Raw genomic sequence first — 21,455 nt, 5'->3', positions numbered from 1 at the left:
GTAAGGTTTGAGTGAGGAAGGTGGTAAGGTCCGAGTGAGGGATGTGGTAAGGTCCGAGTGAGAGACGTAGTAAGGTCCGAGTGAGTGACGTGGTAAGGTTTGAGTGAGGAACGCGGTAAGGTCCGAGTGAGGGACGTGGTAAGATCCGAGTGAGGGACGTGGTAAAGTCCGAGTGAGTGACGTGGTAAAGTTCGAGTGAGTGACGTGGTAAGGTTCGAGTGAGTGACGTGGTAAAGTTCGAGTGAGTGACGTGGTAAGGTTCGAGTGAGTGACGTGGTAAAGTTTGAGTGAGCGACGTGGTAAGTCCGAGTGAGGAACGTGGTAAGGTCTGAGTGAGGGACGTGGTAAGGTCCGAGTGAGGGACGTGGTAACGTTCGAGTGAGCGACGTGGTAATGTCTGAGTGAGGGACGTGGTAAGGTCCGAGTGAGGAACGTGGTAACGTTCGAGTGAGCGACGTGGTAATGTCAGAGTGAGGGACGTGGTAAGGTCCGAGTGAGGGATGTGGTAACGTTCGAGTGAGCGACGTGGTAATGTCTGAGTGAGGGACGTGGTAAGGTCCGAGTGAGGGACGTGGTAACGTTCGAGTGAGCGACGTGGTAATGTCCGAGTGAGGGACGTGGTAAGTCCGAGTGAGGAACGTGGTAAGGTCTGAGTGAGGGACGTGGTAAGGTCCGAGTGAGGGACGTGGTAACGTTCGAGTGAGCGACGTGGTAATGTCTGAGTGAGGGACGTGGTAAGGTCCGAGTGAGGGACGTGGTAACGTTCGAGTGAGCGACGTGGTAATGTCAGAGTGAGGGACGTGGTAAGGTCCGAGTGAGGGATGTGGTAACGTTCGAGTGAGCGACGTGGTAATGTCTGAGTGAGGGACGTGGTAAGGTCCGAGTGAGGGACGTGGTAACGTTTGAGTGAGCGACGTGGTAATGTCTGAGTGAGGGACGTGGTAAGGTCCGAGTGAGCGGCGTCCGAGTGGAAGGGGAGCGGAAGGAGATGAGAGGGAGGGGAAGGGGAGGTGGAGTGGTGTCGTGTGAGTCCAGAGCGGGGAGGGGACGAGGTATGGCGAGAGTCCGGAGGGAGGTGGTGTGGGGTGGGGTGGGGTGGTTTTGAGGACGATGAAGGGCTGGGGACGGGACCTGTCATTGACAAACAACGCCGGGTACCTTTGCAAGTACATAATAAGTTATGTATTGGGGAACATCCCCCCCACCCCCCCCCCCCATCTGGGCCTGTGTGGATTCATGATTTTACAGAGTAACGCTTTTCATGTTACATCTTCGAGCAAAAAAAGTGGGACAATTGGTATGTTATCCTCACTGGTCAAAAAGAGTGGGGGAGGGGGTGGTGGAACAATTGGTATGTTATCCCTACTAGTCAAAAAAGTGGGGGAGGGGGGTGGTGTGACAATCGGTATGTTATCCCCGCTGGTCAAAAAGTGGTGGGAGGGCGTGGTGGAATAATCGGTATGTTATCCCCACAAGTCAAAAAAGTGGGGGGAGGGGGTGGTGGAACAATCGGTATGTTATCCCGAATAGTCAAAAAAGTGGGGGGAGGGGTGGTGGGACAATCGGTATGTTATCCCCGCTGGTCAAAAAAATGGGGGAGGGGGCAGTGGGACAATCGGCATGTTATCCCTACTGGTTAAAAAAGTGGGGGGAGGGGGTGGTGGGACAATCGTTATGTTATCCTCACTGGTCAAAAAAGTGTGGGGGGGGGGAGGTCGTGGAACAATAGGTATGTTATCCCCGCTGGTCAAAAAAGCAGGGGGAGGGTGGTGGGACGACCGGTATGTTATCCCTACGAGTCAAAAAAGTGGGGGGAGGGGCGGTGGGACAATCGGTATGTTATCCCCGCTGGTCAAAAAAGTAGGGGGAGGGGTGGTGGGACGACCGGTATGTTATCCCAACGAGTCAAAAAAGTGGGTGCAACATGTCTCCCCCTCGTTCCCCACGAATCGACGTCCATGTCCAAGAGTCCATATTGCATCGATCAGTAAGTTGTGATTTGTTTGCCTCTTTGAGAAGTCCACTTGGGTGGAACTCTGATGATGGGAAGTCACAAAGCTCATACATATTTGAAGAGTTCTTCAACTTGTTCTGTGACCCCCTGTAACTTTGTTTTTTTCGTTCGTTTGCATTGCAGCACAAGACTGTGGGGTTGGCATCATTGGCTGAGGGTGCAACTGTGCTGCTGATGCAGTGCCCTCTGCTGGTTCGGGCAAGAATTTGTAATTTAGTCGTGCTACTGACGATAACTCACCTCCTCTTGGTGAGGGACACCACCGTGGGATCTTTATGGTCCCTCAACGAATGCTGCTCGAGGGAGCGCCGTTTCACGTCCATTCGAGGGACGGGCACACACGTTGATGAATCGCCTTCATGCTTGCACGTGAAACACCGTTTGTAGCTGGGTCGGGATTCGAACCCAGGCTGGAGAGCTTATAGTGTGCGTACTTCTCGGTCATCCTGCCAGGGGTCAACCCATTGCCCACCCTTGCAACATCCTTCATGTAACCGAAGAGGTGTAACGATGAGCCTCTTTTCCTCCACGTTCCACCTGTGCTGAATGTTTTTATTGCGGGTGGAGGGATCTGAACGAGCTTCGAGGGGACCAGGGCTCGAATCTTTGGAAGCTGGCGATGCTTTTCGTCGGTACACGACTTCACTTTTCAAAGCGCAACTTTACTTGTCAGTATGTATGTATGTATGTATGTATGTATGTATGTATGTATGTATGTATGTATGTATGTATGTATGTATGTATATATGTATGTATATATGTGTATATATATATATATATATATATATATATATATATATATATATATATATACATACATATATCGATTTATAACAACCAATTATACCCCGACAACGAACCGTTGTGCACACGATCCTCATTACATGGAGTTATGACGTGACGTCATCGCCTCTGAGTTTTCACGGCACAGATTTGATCACGTGCAATTCATTATCGTATTGTTACCGCAATGACAGCGTGATGTGTGCCTGGTGTCCACTTCCTGAACTTGATTGTCTGCGCTCCACGATATGTCTGCATTCTACAAAAGTAAGTATCAGTTGTACAAACGTTTTGTGTGCTCGGTTTTGGTGTGTTAGAAAGTTATCTTTACCTTCAAAGGTCAAATTTCATTCGTACAGGTAGCACCGCCTTCCTAGGTAAAACGTGGGCTGTGTGTGCAGTACAGGGACATGGAAATGTTGGCACTCAGGAGGATGCCTGTTTGGTTCATTATATCTGTACATTAAATATCCGTTTCACTTTTATCGTCTCGTGTTAATCCTATTTCCATGTAGAAACCATTACCCTCGAGCTCTGGCTCCTGGTCCTGACACTGTCCACTCTGCTGAAAAACTCCACTGCACCTATCTCTTCCATACCCTTTATTATCTTGACCATTCTCCATCAGGAGGGGAGGAGGAGATTGGGACCATACTCTGTGCAGAGCGTTGGTTCTGCTTAAGCAGTCTCCTTGGATATTGGGTACGATCCTGGACAGGTTGCCACTCCGATACAGTATACCAGCATGCTGGTACTCATTTTGCCGACCTCGGAAGGATGACAGGCCGAGTTAACCCCACCTGGTATTGATTCAACAGTACAGTGGGATTTGAACTCAGGACCCTTGGATCCAAAGTCCACCACCCTAACCATTAAGCCAACACCAGGTTTATTTCCATCAGATCAGCTCGCAATCACTTCCTTTCCAGTGTGTGCAGTCCTCTCTCCTTCAAACGTTCTTCATAGCTTGAAATTAGGTCTCTCCTACCAACATTCTTATACACACCGCATTAATTTTTTAATCAACTTATTCTTACTGGGAGGGGATGCGAAGGGAAAGGGGGTGGAGTGAGACAGGCAGAGGTGTGTGTGTGTGTGTGTGTGTGTGTGTGTCCGCTTCTGCTCATTCGTGTCCTTTGATTGCAGAAGATGCTCAAACACTTGCAATATTTCTTTTAAACCTGACAAATGTCTCACTCTCACTTTATCTCTCCGAACAGACCATCTGGCACACCCTCCCATCGACTTTCTTAACTTTTTTGAAGTTCAGTCATTCAAACTCCTCGGTCTCACTATTAACCAGGATCTTTCTTGGGCAAGCCACACTTCTAAGTTGACCCCCAAAGCCACTCACTGACTGGGAATCCTTTTTTTGTACACTTGACCTCTTATCGACCTACTAGATCTCAATTTGCAGCTTTATGCTCTCCCCTCTTGGCTGGTGTCCCTGCCACACACCTTGCTCAGTTTGACTCTATTTCTCCACTCCTCTGTTTTCTTCATCACCAACTCCTGTTAAAATTATCTGGGTAATCCCAGAGTCTACGCCAAAGTTTATTTTCATGCAGAGAATACGGTACAGTATTATAATATTCCCCACACTTTAATACTAAACAAACAAGTTAGGGTGTAACAGTTCCAACTCCCAAAACATTTGCTGTGCATCCTGAGCACAAGTTGCACTTTTAAGCTAATTCGGTTCAGCAGTGCAGGAATGCGTACAAGTACATATTGTAGTGATCCGTGAAATATTAGCTGTGTGGCAAATGGTACGAAACATTAAAATACTACACTGCGATAAAGATGACTGGAATACTTTACATTGCTTATTTTAGACCAATTGCAAGGATTTCTCACCCTCCACACCCCTCCAAGACCTGCAAAGGGCCATGCTTCTTCTGATACTGTGTCTTTGCTTCTGGATGATGGGTGTGCTGATTGGATATGAAACTGCACAACAAGCTATCCATAGAGGTTTGTAAAAGCGCATAACTCTGCACAAATATTCCACAATCCATATTGTACTGTAGTTGCTACTTGCATGTGCTATACATTTTTTTTTTTTTTTACAGCAGACAATGTCTCGGCAGATGCTATTAACTGAGAACAGTGTGCATAACAAAGCAACTGTGAGGAATTTGTTTGACAGGGAAATGTTTATCACCATTCACAAGTGGATGTGTTTTCTCAGCGAAGTGAGACCCCAACCTCGAGGTGGGGGTCTTGAAAGATTGTGAACCACGATCAGTCAAGTGGGGCCTCATGCAATTGCATGTGTTGCATTGGCCCTCACGCCGCCTCTGTCTGGGGCCAATATTGAGCTCGGGAACCCAGGGAACGGGCCTTGCATGCTGGGGACATGCCTTCCATGGCTTCAGTGACAGAGCTTGACAGGCTTCGACAGAGATGTAATTTTGTGGTTGACATTGTTTAATACTGGCTTGGCCAGTTTTTGATGGCAATTTCTCAATTGAGGGTTCCACAACCCCTCCCACGCTACATAAGTTATTTGCGTGAACCGGTCCAACCTGTTGGATGTTTGTGTTTTGCTTTTTTAAGGGAAATGAGCAAAATGACTGGGGGTTCTGGGAACATGTCCCCCTGTTAAAAATTTGAAAAATTGATGTCAAAATATGCATTTTGGGGGTGATCCTGTCCAAATTGCAACAAAAACAATAATGCAAATGATATTTGGGGAATTTTTTTTTTTATTTCACCAAAACAGGATAGCTCCAGGAGGTGCTAGAGAGTTGGAGTGTGTGTTGGGAGGAGGCTCCATCTCATCTAGCGATTTGTACCAGCTAATAAAGGTTGCTCCATGTACCTGAACCCAACAAGTGTCAACAAGGCTTCCATTTCGGAAGAAGAGGAATATTACATGGCGTCAGAAGTGGTAGGAGCAATTGTTCCGAGTTCCGTCAGCTGTGGATGCGAAAGAGGTTATAAGCTTCTCCGCTCTTGCTCTGAGGTGCTCGTGTTCGAGTGGACGCTTCTCTATGGGGGATGGGTTTTACCCTTCTCATTAATTAGTTGTTAAAAGCCTTTTTATGAGAGTAAGTACCTGGAGTCGAAGTGTTTATCTTGAGCACTTAACGTTAGAGTTTGTGTGAATGATCATGGAGTCGCTTAAGCCACCACAGCAACTTGATTTGGAGGCCAGAAACAAACCACAGGTGTGGAGGTTATGGAAGGACGAGCTATTGTTGTAACTCGATTTAGCCATGGCTGCTCAAGATGACATTAAGATCACGATGTTACTGTAGCTGTTACTGTCCCACCCTCCAACCTTCCCCACACACCCACGGAGAGGGGCAGAGAATGGGATTGGGGAGTGGGTGGGTCATTGGTGGGGGCACACCTCCCCTTTATTTTCCATTTTTCTCTTCTTATAATTTAAAATTAAATAATCATTAACCAAACATGTAATTAATGCTTAAAGCATACAATATATTACACAATGAAATATCTACAACAGATTTTATTCCATAATATTTGTTTGAGAGAGAGATTGAGGGGTCTTGAATCACCTGAGTGTTTCTTTCCTATTACAACACACACACACACACGCACACTAATAGTATATGACACACCTGTGAATACCTGAGGAGGTGTCGGAGTATATCATATTGTCATTAAATAAATAAATCCTAACTCTCATATATAAGCTTCAGTCAGAGAGATGAATAATTAATTAATTATCTGGGGTAGCCTCTGATTGTTTTGGAACAAGAGGCAACATATCTGCGCTTTCTTCGTGATTGCCTGTGTTTCCTGTTTTTACAGTGTCAGTCTCATTTAACATAATCGTATTTTATTATGTGTAATACCTTTCAAGAAAATCTTCAAAGAGCATTGAAACATTGGGTAAATTGTGCGATGTCCATCTCGGAGGCAAGTTATTAATACATATTTTTTGTGGTTCTGCAAAACCGCATGCCTCAAAGGCAATGGCAACATGCAGTGATCCCCAGGCAGTTATTTCATTAGTCTTCATGCAGTCAGACCTTCCCCTCATGTCCAGTGGGTTAATGGGACAAAGTGCGTTGTGATGGGTCTAATAGCTAGGTCTACGAGTATTAACTATATCTCTATTTTCTATTCTAACACTTTCTCTTTAGCCATGGTACAAATGTTGTTGCATGAGTCAGGCTGTGCTCGGGCCACGTGGTGCGGGGACGAGCAACGGACGTTGATAGTACCAGCTGCTTCTCGCCGGGGGTTTCCCAGGTGAACACGCGGGATTGATGCGGCCCACGTCCGGTCGCCTGAGTGCGGCAAGGTGGGTGGCGGGTAGCGGGGTCATGAGGGGAGCAATCCGGGAGTTTGGTATGGAGCTCCGGGCCATGTCACGCCGGATGTGCGAATGAGACCGCTTTCAGCCCTGAGAACATGGTGGGACATGGCTGGTGCCCACTGGAGAAGTGGGATTTAGGTCACAGCGAGTCGCTTATAAAAGGTGGACCATGGAGCTGCTCACTCTCTTCTTCGCCTCTCTGCCCATTGCTTGCTCTACGTTTCCTCTGCCCGTCGCTGGCTCTTCACTCGCGGTTGGTGTGCGACTGAGACGTGCTTATTCCGGAGGACCAGTGCAGAGCACACGTTGCCACGAGTATCGGCAAAGTGACTAAGCCGGAGATAACGTGCCAACTCTCGATGTGGAAATGCTCAAGCGGAGCGTCCCACAGAGGTACATGCTACACTCACAGACCTATGCACGACTAGGTTAGGGATCTGTCGCCTCACGCATCTTCTCTTCTCTCTTTCTAGCCCTCTATCTCGTCCCCTTTGGATGCATAAAAGAGCATGCATTACTGACTCACAATCACAGTTTCCTCTGGCATGACACTGCACCCCCCCCCCCATATTGCACTACACCACATCTTCCACTTCCACACCTCAGACATGAGTATTTCTCCCTCCTACCTCCCCCAAAGCATATTGGGTTGCGTTGGTCGGCCGACCGCACCAGGTATTGTGAAGCCATTTATCCTCATCTGGTCTCTTTCTTTGTGGCTATGTAATCTTCCTCGGGTTTGTGTTTGTGTCTGTGTGTATGTGATGGTGTCTGTTGTAGAATAAGTTATGATTGTCGATGTTCTAATGGGATAAGTCTGTGTCTGTGTCTGTGTCTGCTTTTGTAAATTGCTTGCCTTTTGTCGCACCCCACAAACTCCTTGTTATCCCTGCTGTACATAAAAATAAAGAAACCCAATTTACTGTGCCACATACCTTCCCTCGCTTGATTGTAAATAAATGCTTTGTATGGAAATGTTCCCAGCTCGTTTTCGTCTTTTCCTTCATTGGTCCAGCATGGTTCATATCCTCGCCAAGCCGGGACGTTATTCCCCGACAATCTATTTTTCTAGCCGGTACGTCCTTGGCAATTTTGCTTGGCTGCATCTAATCCGGTAAGGTGATCCGGTTTGAACAAGGCATACCGAGGGCATGTTCTCCAGTAATGAGATCATATGACCATTAGGTAAACGGTATTTATTAGATGGAGGACCCTAAGTTACGTGGTCGAGTTTTTGGCATTCACGGTCGATTAGCGACCTGCCGTGTCACAAAGGTATTCGTGGGCGACGGCCTGCGATTCCGGAGAGTCTGGTGGGAACCCGAGGTAGCTTCCCCCCTCGTGGTCTTCTCGCCCCCAACCCCCAGTCCGCAACAATGTATTTAGGTCATTGTGAAATTCCTGAGGAACGAACTGGATTTCTGTCAGGACATCATTCAGAGCTTTCTGTTCCTTGTGGAGATCATTAGCATAACAATCCACCTCGTCTATGAGTGAGTTTTAAATGCTGTAATAAAGAGGAAAACATAAATAACAAAACTAGAGGGGAAGCACTCGGGAGAGTGCAAAACCTCCGCCGCCAATAATGCTGGGTCACTCAAGTGAACCTTATATCTTAGGGCCCTGTCACACATTGACGTTTTAGGCAGCAATGGCAACGTATAAAAATGTATGTAAAACATTGGCGTACGCTGAAATTTTGATGTTTTTTAAAAAGTTTTTGGCGTATTCATAACATATTAGTAACGGGCACAGAACGTTTCGTTGTGTTAGACATAACTTTTACCAACGAATGCTTACCTTGTGCTTGGCGTTCAAAACCTATGACAAACAAGAGTTTAACTTACCCTTTACGTGCTATACGTATCGCCGGCGAACTCGTGGCGTAGCCAGTTAAGAACTTGCCGGACGCCGATTGAAATCAAAACTGCCTGAGAATTTGAAGTGTCAGCATCGCAGTCACACCTTGACGATTTTGCCAGCGTATGCTATTCTATGAAAAATGTGTTTACAACGCTAGGCACACGTCAGATACGCTACAGGTACGTTGTGTATACGTTTAGAGTATGCTGGAAATCATTGAAGTACGCTGGCATATTACCTAGTCCGTTTGGTACGTCGTGAAATTTCAAGCATGCTGAAAATCTTAAGACGTACTCGACGTAAGGCTCACACGTTTCGCATGCGTTGGCATCTGTTCCTAGCACGTTCCGCGATCGTTTAAACACGGCGAACACACGTTACTTGTAGGTTACTCATAAGTGGAAGGAGGTAAAGGTAATGGCTAACATACTTGAAACCAAATTTCTAATCGATGAGTAACGTGCTTTGAACAAATGAGTAGCGTCAGCTCGCCTATGTTTAACGAGCTTGGAAACTATGAGTAACGTGCATTGAAACTATGTATAACTGGCCTTGAACCAATGACTGGCGTGCTATGAACGTAAGAGTAACGTGCGTTTTCCCTATGAGTTGCATGTTTTGGACCTAAGTAAAACGTGCTTCTAACCTTTGAGTAACATGCTATGAACCTATTTGTAACGTATGTAAAACGCACATTGTCGTATGTAGACAAATTAAATTGACTGCTTCCGGACAACCATAGAACTTACTGAAAGTGTTTCTAACTTACTTCTACCGTGTACTGGCGTATTGGCAGCTTAAAGGGGAATTGGTATATACAAATGGGCTTCACAATAAAAACCCATCATTGTTCCAGACTCCATGGTGAGTAGATGTGAACGCCGGTAGTATCAATAGTAGCAGTACTATTACTAGTAGTAGGTGTGTGTGACAGTAGTGGTAGTAGCATTGGTAGTAGCTGTATGTCTATGTGAGCGTGATGTGGAGGCTGTGGGGGATGACGGATACTCGTTGCGTCAACGAATTGGAGAATACTTTGCACCATTGTTCGATGTTCTGAAAGGGCTAAATTTTTTTCCTCATTCCGAAGATGAAATATTTCTTTGTTTTACTATTGAAATTATTAAAAAAGACTTTGACAAATGCATAATGTACTAGTAATGAACACAGAACGCTTCGATAACTTATAGATTAGTTATACCAACGATTGCTTATCGTGTTTTAGGCGTCCACAGCCTATGCCCAACGATAGTCATGCGCATGCATAACGTGGGAGCGCATCGTTTACGATTACGTGACGTTTGCTATCCATTGACTGCCACTAAACTATTTTAATAAACGGCTGTCACTCGCCTATTGTTTTTTGACGCTGGTGCAAGGCAATTCAAATCGTTTCCATTGAACGAGTTAACTTGCTGTCACTCGCCTATTGTTTTTGGATGCTGGTGCTCGGCAATTGAAATCGTTTCCATTGAACGAGTTAAATTGCTTCCACTGGACTATTGAAATGATTTCATAATAATGCTTGGTTATCCTTGGACCCACTCTGGCTAGCATCTCGTCGAACATCGCTGGAGGCATTCGCAGGAAGTTCATGAAGGATGCATGGTCCTCGTTCCGGAGTTCCACCATGAGCTGGTCATATATGCCGTAATGGCGTCGCCTCCCGAACCATGGTCTGACCCAGTTCCTTCTCCGTTCACGTCTTCTTCTCCCGGCTCTATTGGCACACAACTGGTGCAGTGTCAACTCGATGAGGTCATGTTGATGTTCGAGGACAGTTAGGTATTGTCGTCTCAGCCTTGCCGTATCCTCCACCTCTCGGAATGACATTAACATGTACTCACCACGAAGTCTAAAAAAAAGACGGGTTCCTCCTGCGAAGGCCCTTTTTATTTTCCAATTCCCAAAATCGCTGTGAATACGTCATTCTACGTCAGCTGTTTGTTAGAAACGCGTTCAGTAAGTTCTGTGGTCGTCATGAAGACGTCAAATACGTCTACATACATATTTGTTCGTAGGACATGCTCTAATTCCCAAGCACGTTACTCGTAGATTATAAATAAGTCAAGGGTTCCCAAAGCATTACTTTGATGTGTTTCGATGTATGAGAAACTTTCTCGTAGCGCGTTGCGAGCTGTGAACAACGTTCATGTAGCGTGTTTATAAAACGTTATCTAGAGTTTATGAATAAGTTTCGGGTACGCAAATGTTACCTCAACGTGTTTCCACATATGAGTAACATAAAAATAACGTGTCATCGATCGCATAACGTGCCGAAACCTTATGGCCAGCGTAGCGGAACGTGTGAGCCAAACGCCGAGTACGTCGTAAAATTTTAAGCATACGAAAAGTTGAGAAAAACCACAAAGTTCAACGACTAAAGCCAGCGTACTATGACTTATGGCAGTGTTTTTCAGCGTGCTCTTAATGTATACAAAACCTATCCATAATGTATTCGACATGTGCCAGCGTATTAGGCAAATTTTTCATAAATCGACATAGGTTGGCTAAATCGTCAAGGTGTGACAGCCCCTTTATTCATGAAATATGTCACAACAGTGCTGACAGAGTTATAGATCCTTTCTCCACCATTTTTTTTTTGGGGGGGGGGGTTGGAAATCACTTAAAACATGTAAAAATGTAAAAAAAAAAAATTGCAAAATTTTTTTTTTCTCTAACAAATTTTTTTTTTTTTTGGGGGGGGGGGATTTGGAAATCACTTAAAACATGTAGAAATGCAAAAAAAATTTCTCTAACAATTTTTTTTTGGGGGGGTTGGAAATCACTTAAAACATTTAGAAATGCAAAAATAAAAAAATTCTCTTTTTGGGGGGGGTTGGAAATCACTTAAAACATGTAGAAATGCAAAAAAAAAATTTTTTTTTCCTCTAACAATTTTTTTTTGGGGGGGGGGACCAAGTCCAAAATTTAATGGCATGATCCTTGGACCATACCTAACCCCCCCCCCCCACCAAGTTTCGTCGAAATCCATCGAGGAGTTTTTCCGTAATACTGTTCACAAACAAACAAACAAACAGACAAACAGAAAGGGGTGAAAACAGTAACCTCCATCCATCTTCGAAGATGGCGGAGGTTAACAAACAAACAGAAAGGGGTGAAAACAGTAACCTCCATCCATCTTCGAAGATCTTCTTCTTCTTTCGGCTGCTCCCGTTAGGGGTCGCCACAGCGGATCATCTGTATGATCCGCATAGAGATTTGGCACATGTTTTACGCCGGATGCCCTTCCTGACGCAACCCTGGTCGCCTCTTATGACACAGGGATATGGTACACCTATTTTAACCGGGGTATACACCGGCCCAGTATACTGGTACTCATTTCGCCGACCTCGGAAGGATGACAGGCTGAGTCAACCCCCTGGTGTATTAATTCAGTGGCTCAACGGGGCTTGAACTCAGGACCTTTTGGATCCCAAGCCGCTGCCCTAACCACTGCGCCAACACCAGGCTCCATCCATCTTCGAAGATGGCGGAGGTTAATTAGTTATGTAATTAATCATATACAATCAAAATGAAGACCAATTACTGCAACATCGCTCCAAGAAGGAAGTCAGACTTAATACACACACACCTCATTTTTTTTCATTTCTGTTCCTCACAATTCTAACACACACACACACACACACACACACACACACACACACACACACACACACACACACACACACACACACACACACACACACACACACACACACACACACACACACACACACACACACACACACACACACACAATAGGCTTTCATTAACAGTTTAATAGTGTATGAAACTTATCAAAGTTGTGATGGGTCGTATTCTTCATCAGAGGAAAGATGGTTCATTTCCGTTGGGTGATAAAGCAAATTCTCGTTCATCTCCGTTGGATCAAAATGGTTTTCGAATGAGAGAAACACCGCTTTTATAAGCATTTTTGAGGAAGTGAGAAAGTCTATTTTCCGAAATTACTGAGTGTGGCTGAAAAAGCAGGAAGATAAACAATGGAGTGCCTGTCTGACTCAACTGTCTGATATTTTTCTTTCACCAACTCAACTTCGAAATGACGTCCGAAATGACATACTCAGAGAAGAGTATCAAGAGAGCTATGTCATTTTTTCATCTCTGGTCAACAAAATATATTAAAAGCAGGATCCAAGTTCAGGTAATACTGTTGTGGGCCGGGTATCGGCGACGAGCGCGACCGCTAGATGGAGCAGTAGAGTCGACTCCACCGAACACCCGGAATTCAGATCGTTACCCTCGGATAACTCCTAAGGGACGGGTCCCATAAAGGACCGTGAATTGTCAATAAATCAACTGCGTGGGCACAGGGTTATTTGCCAAACTTCAAAATACCTAGAGGCCCACGTGGCGAACTACCGAGTATTCACACCCTTGACAGAGCTCGAACGGGACGAGCCGTAACCGTGTTCGACCCGTGCGTAACCCGAGCGGATGGTTACCGAGGTCGCGTCGGTCGAAACGTACATCTACAGCAGCAACGGCCTTTTTAATCACCCAACACGCACCATGCTAAGCCAATGAAGGAAAGGACAAAGACGAGCTGAAACATTCAACAATAGGGGTATTTATTAACAGTAATCGGGGGAATGAGGGAAGCACGTAAGGGCAGAGTTATCACGACTAATAGAAATGCAAGTATGTACAAGGCAAAAAGAGCACTTAACAATTGCTACTTAAAGACGGGCCCACAGACACACACAAATACCCAAAAAGAAAAATGGACCTTCCCGCCTCGTGCGGTCTTCGACGCCCTGGATCGGCGGGACTCGAACCCGCAGCTCAATGCCGAGCTGCAAGCACCGGGTACGGAGGACAGCGTCGGGCTCCCGCACGCTCCTCCTGCACGCCACGAGCCCAAAGCTAGCGACGAGACGAGAGCAGAAGCGCCGGCGAGATGAGGGGAGATCGGACCAGCGTCGCGATGCGATCAGAGCAGCACCAGCGAGATGCGTTCAGCCCAGCGTCGAGAGATGCATTCCGCGCTCGAGCAGACCAGACGCAATTATTTGTTCTCTCTTTCCTAGTCCTTCTCGGGCACGGTCCGCTCATGTGTGGCCTGCTCTGATTTGGGCGGACCGCATGTTACGGCTCCGCCTTCTTGCAAAGGACCGCCCCTCCAACAGGAAGTTGAGTAACAGTATGCCGCACTGGCTTCCCATTGTCCGACCGCTTCGGCTTTGCGCGCGTGTCGCTCATTGGGCGCAAAATGACACATACCCTTATTTGGTGCAAGGCCAGAACGAAACGCTTCGTGAGCGCGCCTCGTGCGGACAATGCCGCGAGCAGAGTGTTGTTATTCGCGTTGTTGATGTAAAAATCCTAGCTATAAAATAACTCCGCACCGCATGAACATCCAATTCCCACTCGACTAGGGACAGGACCCAAACTAGAAACACACATTTACCGATATAACTGAGCTTTTTTTTTTGTATACCTTGGTCGAGGCTCGTATGAGAGCTAACACACAACTCACAGCAAGGAGGCATGAGACAAGAGGGGTGGGAGTGGAAGGGACAAAACAGTGGGGAACAGACACATTAGGTGAACTGTGGAAGGGAGAGGGATGGGGATGGGACGGGGAACATGGCGAAGAGAAGATGGACATTACACGGACTTTCAGGAAGGAAAGCAGGGGAATTGAAGGAAGTGGGCTTGGGTGGATTATCGGGGGTAGAAAAGATCGAGGATTTGGATGGGGGAAGATAAGAGGTGGTGGTGAACAGCTGTTTTGAAAGCCTGGAGGGAAGAATGGCAAAGAATAGAGTGAGGAAGTTTATTCCAAAGGCGGGAAAAAAGAGGAATGAAAGGGTGAAGATGAGCAGTGATTCGTGATTTTGGTAGTTTTACCAGAAGGGGGTTGTTGGCGGACCTTGAGCGCCCTGTGGAAATGTGGTGGGGACAAATCGCAGAGAGAGCAGGAGAGGAGTCGGTAGAAGACGGAAAGACCACCGACCAACCTGCGGTGATTGAGTGAGAGGCCCAAAGACTCAGCTTCATTGCGGGAGATGCCGATGATCTTAAATGCCCTGGTTTCGACAGCGTGAAGCCGAGAAAGGTGGGAGGCAGGAGCACCAGCCCAGAGGGGAGAGCAGTACTCCATCAGGCTACGGACAAAAGCTTTGTAAGTGGTCAGGAGCTCAAGAGGGCCGAGGAAGGACTTTGCACGACGGAGGATTCCCAGTCGGCGACTGGCTTTTGAGGCGAGGTTGGAAATGTGACTTTCCCAGGAAAGGTCATGGCAGATAGTGAGACCCAGAAGCTTGAAAGAAAAGACTTCTTCCAGAGGATTGTTGAGAAAGTGGATGGGGGGGGGGTTTCTAAACGGTCCTTTCGAAGAGACATAGTGAGAGTGTGAGATTTGTCTGGATTGAAAGACATGTTCCACATGTTGGACCAGTTTGTGATTTTATCCAGATCTGCAGTGAGCGAAGAAGCTGCTGCTTGCCTGTCTGACGGATGACAGATGGTACGGCAGAGGGTGGAGTCGTCGGCAAAGAGAAATAGAGGATTTTCCAGAGAGTCCGAGAGATCATTGATGAAAACCAGAAAAAGAACAGGGCCCAGAATGCTACCTTGAGGAACTCCAGCCTGCACAGGAAGAGGGGATGAAAGAACTCCATTTAGGGCCACACGTTGACTGCGACAGGAGAGGAAGTCTGCGAGCCATGAGTGGAGATGGCCTTGAATACCATGGGAAGAGAGTTTGGTGAGTAGTGCAGGGTGCCAGACTGTGTCAAAAGCACGTGATATGTCCAGGGATACGGCTCGGATTTCCTGTCTGGCATTGAGGACCTCCATCCATTGATGGGAGAGCAGAAGCAGCATATCCAGGGTAGAGTGACCTTGTCTGAAACCAAATTGATGATTGGAAATCAAGCTATTGGAGAAGAGGAAGGATTTCATGTCTGAAGCGATGATGGATTCCATAACCTTGCTGATGATTGGGAGAAGGCTGATTGGTCTGTAGTTGCAGGGATCTGTTTTTGCACCTTTTTTATGCAGGGCAGTGATGTTAGCAGATTTCCAAGCAGATGGCAGATGACCTTGGGCAAATGAGAGGGTGAATAGAACAGAGAGAGGGTGAGTAAGAGCAGAAGAGCAGGCTTTGAGGACACGTGGGCTGATGCCGTCTGGACCGGTTGCAGAATCTGACTCGAGGTTTGAAAGAAAGCTCTCCACTTTGTCAGAAGAAAAAGATACAGAGTCCAGGGATAGTTGAGTGCGACTGGGTAAAGTGGGTAGAGATAGTGATGGGTTTAGGACACAAGATTTAGCTGCAAACACCGAGTTTAGACATTCAGCTTTATCACGTGTGGAATCAGCAGTGCGGCCATTTGAGGTAAGGGAGGGATGGAGGGGGAACAGACACCAGAAACAGATTTGATTAAACGCCACCAGGATTTTGAGGAGGGAGAGAGGTTTGAGAGTTCAGACTTGAGATGAGAAAGATGTTGTTTTCTGGCTCTCCTGAGGGTAGATACACACTTGTTCCGAGCTTTGTGGAAAGAACTGAGATTGCCCTCAGTTGGGTTTGCTTTCCATGAGGCAAAGGCAAGTTGTTTCAGGACAACTGCCTCGCCACAAGCTTCAGTAAACCAAGGGCGGGAGGAAGGGGAGGACAACTGAACACGAGAGGGGATAAATCTGTGCATGAGGGAGAGCAAGTTTCTTTGAAAGAATTCCCAGGATGAGTTGATGTTTGAGAAAGTAGTGATAGGAGACCAGTCTGTAAGTTTGATGGCTGCTTGGAGACCCTGCCAGTCGGCTTGAGTGAAATGCCAGACTCGACGGCGGTGAGGTGGTTCTCTGATAACAGCCAGAGAGATGTCCACTTTAACAAGGACGTGGTCAGAAGAACCAATTGGAGCGAAGGAAGAGCAGCAGATATTGTCTGGGAAATTTGTCAGAATCAGATCTAGAAGAGATGGAGTACCATTGGTTGAGATCCGGGTCGGGAAGTTGACCGATTGAGTCACAGAAAGCTTTTGCAGAGGTACCATGGCAGGTGAGAGAGGTACCCACACCTAGCCAACTGGCGTGATGACAATTGAAGTCACCACATAAGAGGAAGAGAGAGTTTGGATGAGAAGATAGAAGATGGTCCATGTTTTCGGATAGTGAGGTGTAGATGGAGTCATCACTGTTCGGTGGACGGTACAGTACACATGTAAACATGAGGTGGGAGTGGAGGGGAAGCCAAAGCCAGAGGTATTCCTGGGGGTGTGGGGGAGTGAGAGCAGTGCATGGAGAGTGAGGAATAGAGTCTTTGATGAAGAGAGCATCACCTCCACCAGGACGAGGCTCAGGTCTGTCATACCGTAAGAGGGAGTAACCGGGGAGAGATACTTGGGAGTCAGACACGTCTTGGGAGAGGAAAGTTTCTGTTAGGCAGATAATGTCTGGTTTGTCAGTGGCAACCTGTATGGAAAGATCTGAAAGGTTTGAGCGAAGGCCCCGGATATTTGAGGTCCACACTTTTAATGAAGAGGTAGGGGAGGAGGCTTTGGGTGCAGGAGGGGGAGGGGGAGGGTAGGATGAGGGGGGGAGGTAAGGAGGGTTGTTGAAAGAGTGTGGGGTATTGTAGAATAGCAAGGGGAGGGGGCCGAATGAGGAGGAGAAAAGGCTCTGTGGTGCTGGGGGAGAGGGGGGGACAAGAGACAAGGAAGAAGGCAGTTGAGGATTTGAGGAGGTGGAGTGAAGAGATGGAGGTGAGAGCGCAGTGGAGGGAGGCAGCTTGGTGGATGAGAGGGGGGGAAACTTTGAGAAGGATGAGTGAGGGGTATGAAAGGTGGGAGAAAGGTGAGGGGGGAATTTTTGAGAGAGGTGAGAGGAAGGCTTGGAGGGAGAAGAGTGGGATGGTTGCTTTGAGAGTGAGACTGAGGGGTGAGGGGGGTGAGTTGGCACTGAAGTTGGAAAAAAAGAATGGTTGATGGAAAGCGAACATCCATGGCAAACTGTGGTTTTTAAAAGTTTTAGGTCAGAGATGCGATTTAACACAATTCTTGATGGATGCAATGAAGGCGAATTCAGAGAATGGAGAGAAGAAGCGCTGTAATAGTTGGATTTTTTAGACAAGGAATGAAGGAGAGGTCGAAATGAGAGCAGTCTGTTAAAATAGCAGAAGAGTAGTGCATTGTGAAACAGTAAAGAGTACCACATGTGTAAGAGAGGAAGATGAAGCATTATAACATCGTTTTTGTTGTTAATATTAATGTTTGAGAGAGTTCAACAGATTAGGTCATGGAAGTGTAGAAAAAAAAATCGAGGAAGAACACAAGGAGCAAGTTAAGAGGAATCGGGAGAAGGTGAGCGTGTTGTTGTTGTTGTTGTTGTTGTTGTTGGGTATTTATATATTTTATTTTATTTTATTTTTTTTGAGATAAGAAAGAGATTCGTTGGGAGAATGGGGGATGTTTGGAAAGTGGGGAGGATAGAAATTGAAGGTAATGGGGAGAAATAAAAAAATTAAAAAAAACGATCAAACACCGAGTGGAACCGGTAGGCCTCAAACCTAGGCCAAGGCCTAGGCCTCAAACACCAGGTAAGAACGTCGACAAAAATACTCATAAAATAGCACGATTTTTGAAACAAAACCGAACTAGGAACACACAGTAACATGTAGGTGAGAAAATTAAACAGTTAGAACGGGACAAATAACAACCGGAAACTTAACTTTGAGAACGTCAGCAGGGAGCCCCGAAGGAGACCTCTCATCGCTCCAAAACCAAAACCGGAAGTCAAAACCGGAGCTATAGGGGATGGCTGTCTGTGTGCACAAGGCTTCCAAATTCATAACAATACATGATGGTAATGTGTTGTAAGAAAATTAAGTTACTCCCAAAAATAAAACACAAATATTTATATGACCTCTATTTGATGACTCAATTTGGTGAAAAGAAATGAGCATGTGAAAGGAAGGCGAAACCCCAGTCCCCGGCAGGGGAGTAGTGTCAAAAGGGGAGGTGTTTAATGACGTAATGTGTTCCAGTTTGAAAAGAAGAAATATGAGTGAGCGAATATTGCGACTTTGAGAAATGGAACACATTACTGCGTTAAACCCTTCCTTTTGACACTACTGAGGACAGATTCCGACAAAACTTAGTGGACAGGCTGGGTGTGTGATAAGGAAGAATTGATTCAATTTTGGTGCAGATCCGGATCTGAGAATTTTTAAAGTGATTCCTCACCATTGAGTGATAGGGCTAAAAATGATTAAAAACAGCATATTTCAAAGTTTTGGACGGATTCAGACGATAAGCCTGGAGGAGAGGTTGGGCGTGACAAGGACAAATTTATTCAATTTTGGTGAAGATCAGGATACTGGAATATTTTAATTTTCAAAGTGATTCTTCATCATTGAGGGATAGGGCCCAAAATGATATGCAGTATCTAGCACAATATCTCAAAAAGTTATGGACGGATTCAAACGAAACATGAGGGATGACTTGGGTATGTGATCAGTACAAGCCGATTATATTTTGGTTATGGTCTGGATTCAGATCTGACCGATTGGTATGCTACGAAACGTAAACTGTTGAGCCTGGCGGAGGCATGTGCTCTTTTGTCGTTCTTGTTTTCATGCGTCCAGATAGCTGTTCAATAACCTAACCTGAGTATACTGATGTGTTGTTAGACAATCTCTAGAGAGCAGATTGCATTCTCTATTTTGAAGCCAAACCCTAAGATGTGAACAATCAGTCCCTCACCAAGCCCACAAACAGTGTTTGTCCTGCATCGAGCTCAACGGAGCAGTGGAGTAGTTAGGGTTTGTGGTGCCCAGGGCGAAAGGTCAATAATAACGTCCCCCCCCCCAAAAAAAAGGCGCTGGCATAGTGAGTAATTTCTTTTTGGGTGCCTTCTGAAAGAGCTCGAAGCTTTCCCAGCTGGCTGAGCAGCAGAGCCCTGGAAGCTGTTCAAAATGAGAATGTATGTCGATTTAGTCATGATCTGAATTTATCTGCAACAACAAAGAATCCGGAAGAATTCCGAAGTTTCTAATCACACGCCATATCAAGGTGTAATACAGCAGTTTAATTGTTCCTTCAATGGCATGGCATTATAATTACAAAATAAACAAGAAAAAGAGCAATCAGATATTGCAAACCCTCGCCAGGACTTGTTTTGTGTGGTGTGTTGTGTGATGTTTGGTGTGGGGTGTTTTGTGTGGCATTTATGTACTGGTGTGTTATGTAATTAATAAGAGACATAAGTAGAACTGCCACTTTATAACTGCTGGCAGTGATGACCATGTACCAAGACGTCCTGCTTTGTTCTGAAACCTGATCCTGACCCATGCCTTTTTTGTATGTATTATTATTATTCAATTGAATTCAATTCAAATCAAATGGAGGACCAAATAGGAACAGTCCTGCATTGGAGTAATCAGAAGGAACTAAAACAAGCAAAAATAAAACGTGAAGTCATCAGGAGGAACCTGGATAAGATTCACATTTCAGCTGCTGTTCCTCTCCCCTCAAACCTTTCCAGGCACATAGTCCAAAGTGAGTGTGTCCAAAGGCTCACAGCCAAGTGAGCCTCGTTCAAAAAAACAAACAAACAAAAAAAAAAACCAAGATAAAAAACTTAAATAATTCTGGCTGCCAGACCATGTGTCCGATTTAGTTGAAATTTAAAGCTTGCATTCCCCATCACCACTAGATCACAATTGTGAAGTTTCTTTTAGATTGATTAAGTGGTTCCAGAGAAAACATAATTTAATATTTTTCTTAAATACATTATGGCTGCTAAACCATGCGACTTATCAATGATTCCTCAACAACCTTGTACATGAATGCCTTGGGGAACATTTGTGTGAAGTTTCCCCTCGATCTGTCCAGCCATTCTGAAGAATGATATATTCAAGGAATCTCCAATTCCATCATTTTAGTCGCTTGGCACTCAACCAAATTTATTATTCATCAACTCTATCCACTCTTCTTTCAACGCACTTTTCAAAATAATTATTTGAGGGATGTTTGCTTGATTCGTCGAAAGTTTCCAATGTTTGCCTGAGTCATAAGAATGGTGGCCTTCTCCCATCATAAGCAAAGTGGTAGAATCCATCATAACTGCAGACTTTAATTCTCATCTCTTCTCTACTCACTCTCAAATCCCATCTCTGATCATCAGTTTGGTTTCTCCCTGTATATTCTTCTCTAGACTTGTTGTTTCTTCAACACAACCATGCAAGGATTTCCTCAATTTCAAACAAGATGTTACGACAAATTCGTTGGACATCTCTCATACCTTTGATACTGTCTGGCATCAAGGCATGCTTTGAAACCTGTTAGCCAATGGTATTCAGGTACCCTCTTACAATAACAATTCAATTTATCTCATCTGTGGAATTGACCCTCTGTGCTGTCTGTCATGCTCTTCCCTCCAGTCATTAGACCGATTCCCATTGCTATGTCGTAGTTTCTCCCATTCCCATAATGAGCTCTTCTCATTTTGCTGACCCGGTACTCCCTTTTC

At 45.7% G+C, this 21,455-nt stretch overlaps 1 protein-coding gene across 9 annotated transcripts in view; it reads left to right on the top strand.

Moving 5' to 3' along the window:
* The window catches only part of LOC147020044 (protein FAM3B-like), a 92,179-nt gene that overhangs the window by 46,301 nt on the left and 24,423 nt on the right, over window positions 1-21,455 (top strand). For 2 of the 9 annotated variants that reach the window (XM_085895030.1, XM_085895026.1), the window contains exons 1-2: window positions 2,911-3,064; window positions 4,673-4,771. In XM_085895030.1, coding sequence (XP_085751156.1) covers window positions 3,046-3,064; window positions 4,673-4,771 — 118 coding nt within the window. In that variant the 5' untranslated portion in view covers window positions 2,911-3,045. Of the gene's footprint in view, window positions 1-2,882; window positions 3,065-4,632; window positions 4,772-21,455 lie in introns of those variants that run through there. The other 7 variants (XM_085895028.1, XM_085895031.1, XM_085895023.1 and 4 more) reach the window with 6 other exon arrangements.

The sequence above is a fragment of the Eptatretus burgeri genome, chromosome 9 (genome assembly GCF_056783735.1).
Source record: "Eptatretus burgeri isolate ZD-2024b chromosome 9, Ebu_testis_v1, whole genome shotgun sequence".
In the NCBI taxonomy this organism is placed as follows: Eukaryota; Metazoa; Chordata; class Myxini; order Myxiniformes; family Myxinidae; genus Eptatretus; species Eptatretus burgeri.
This window is presented reverse-complemented; position numbering and strand designations above follow the sequence as displayed.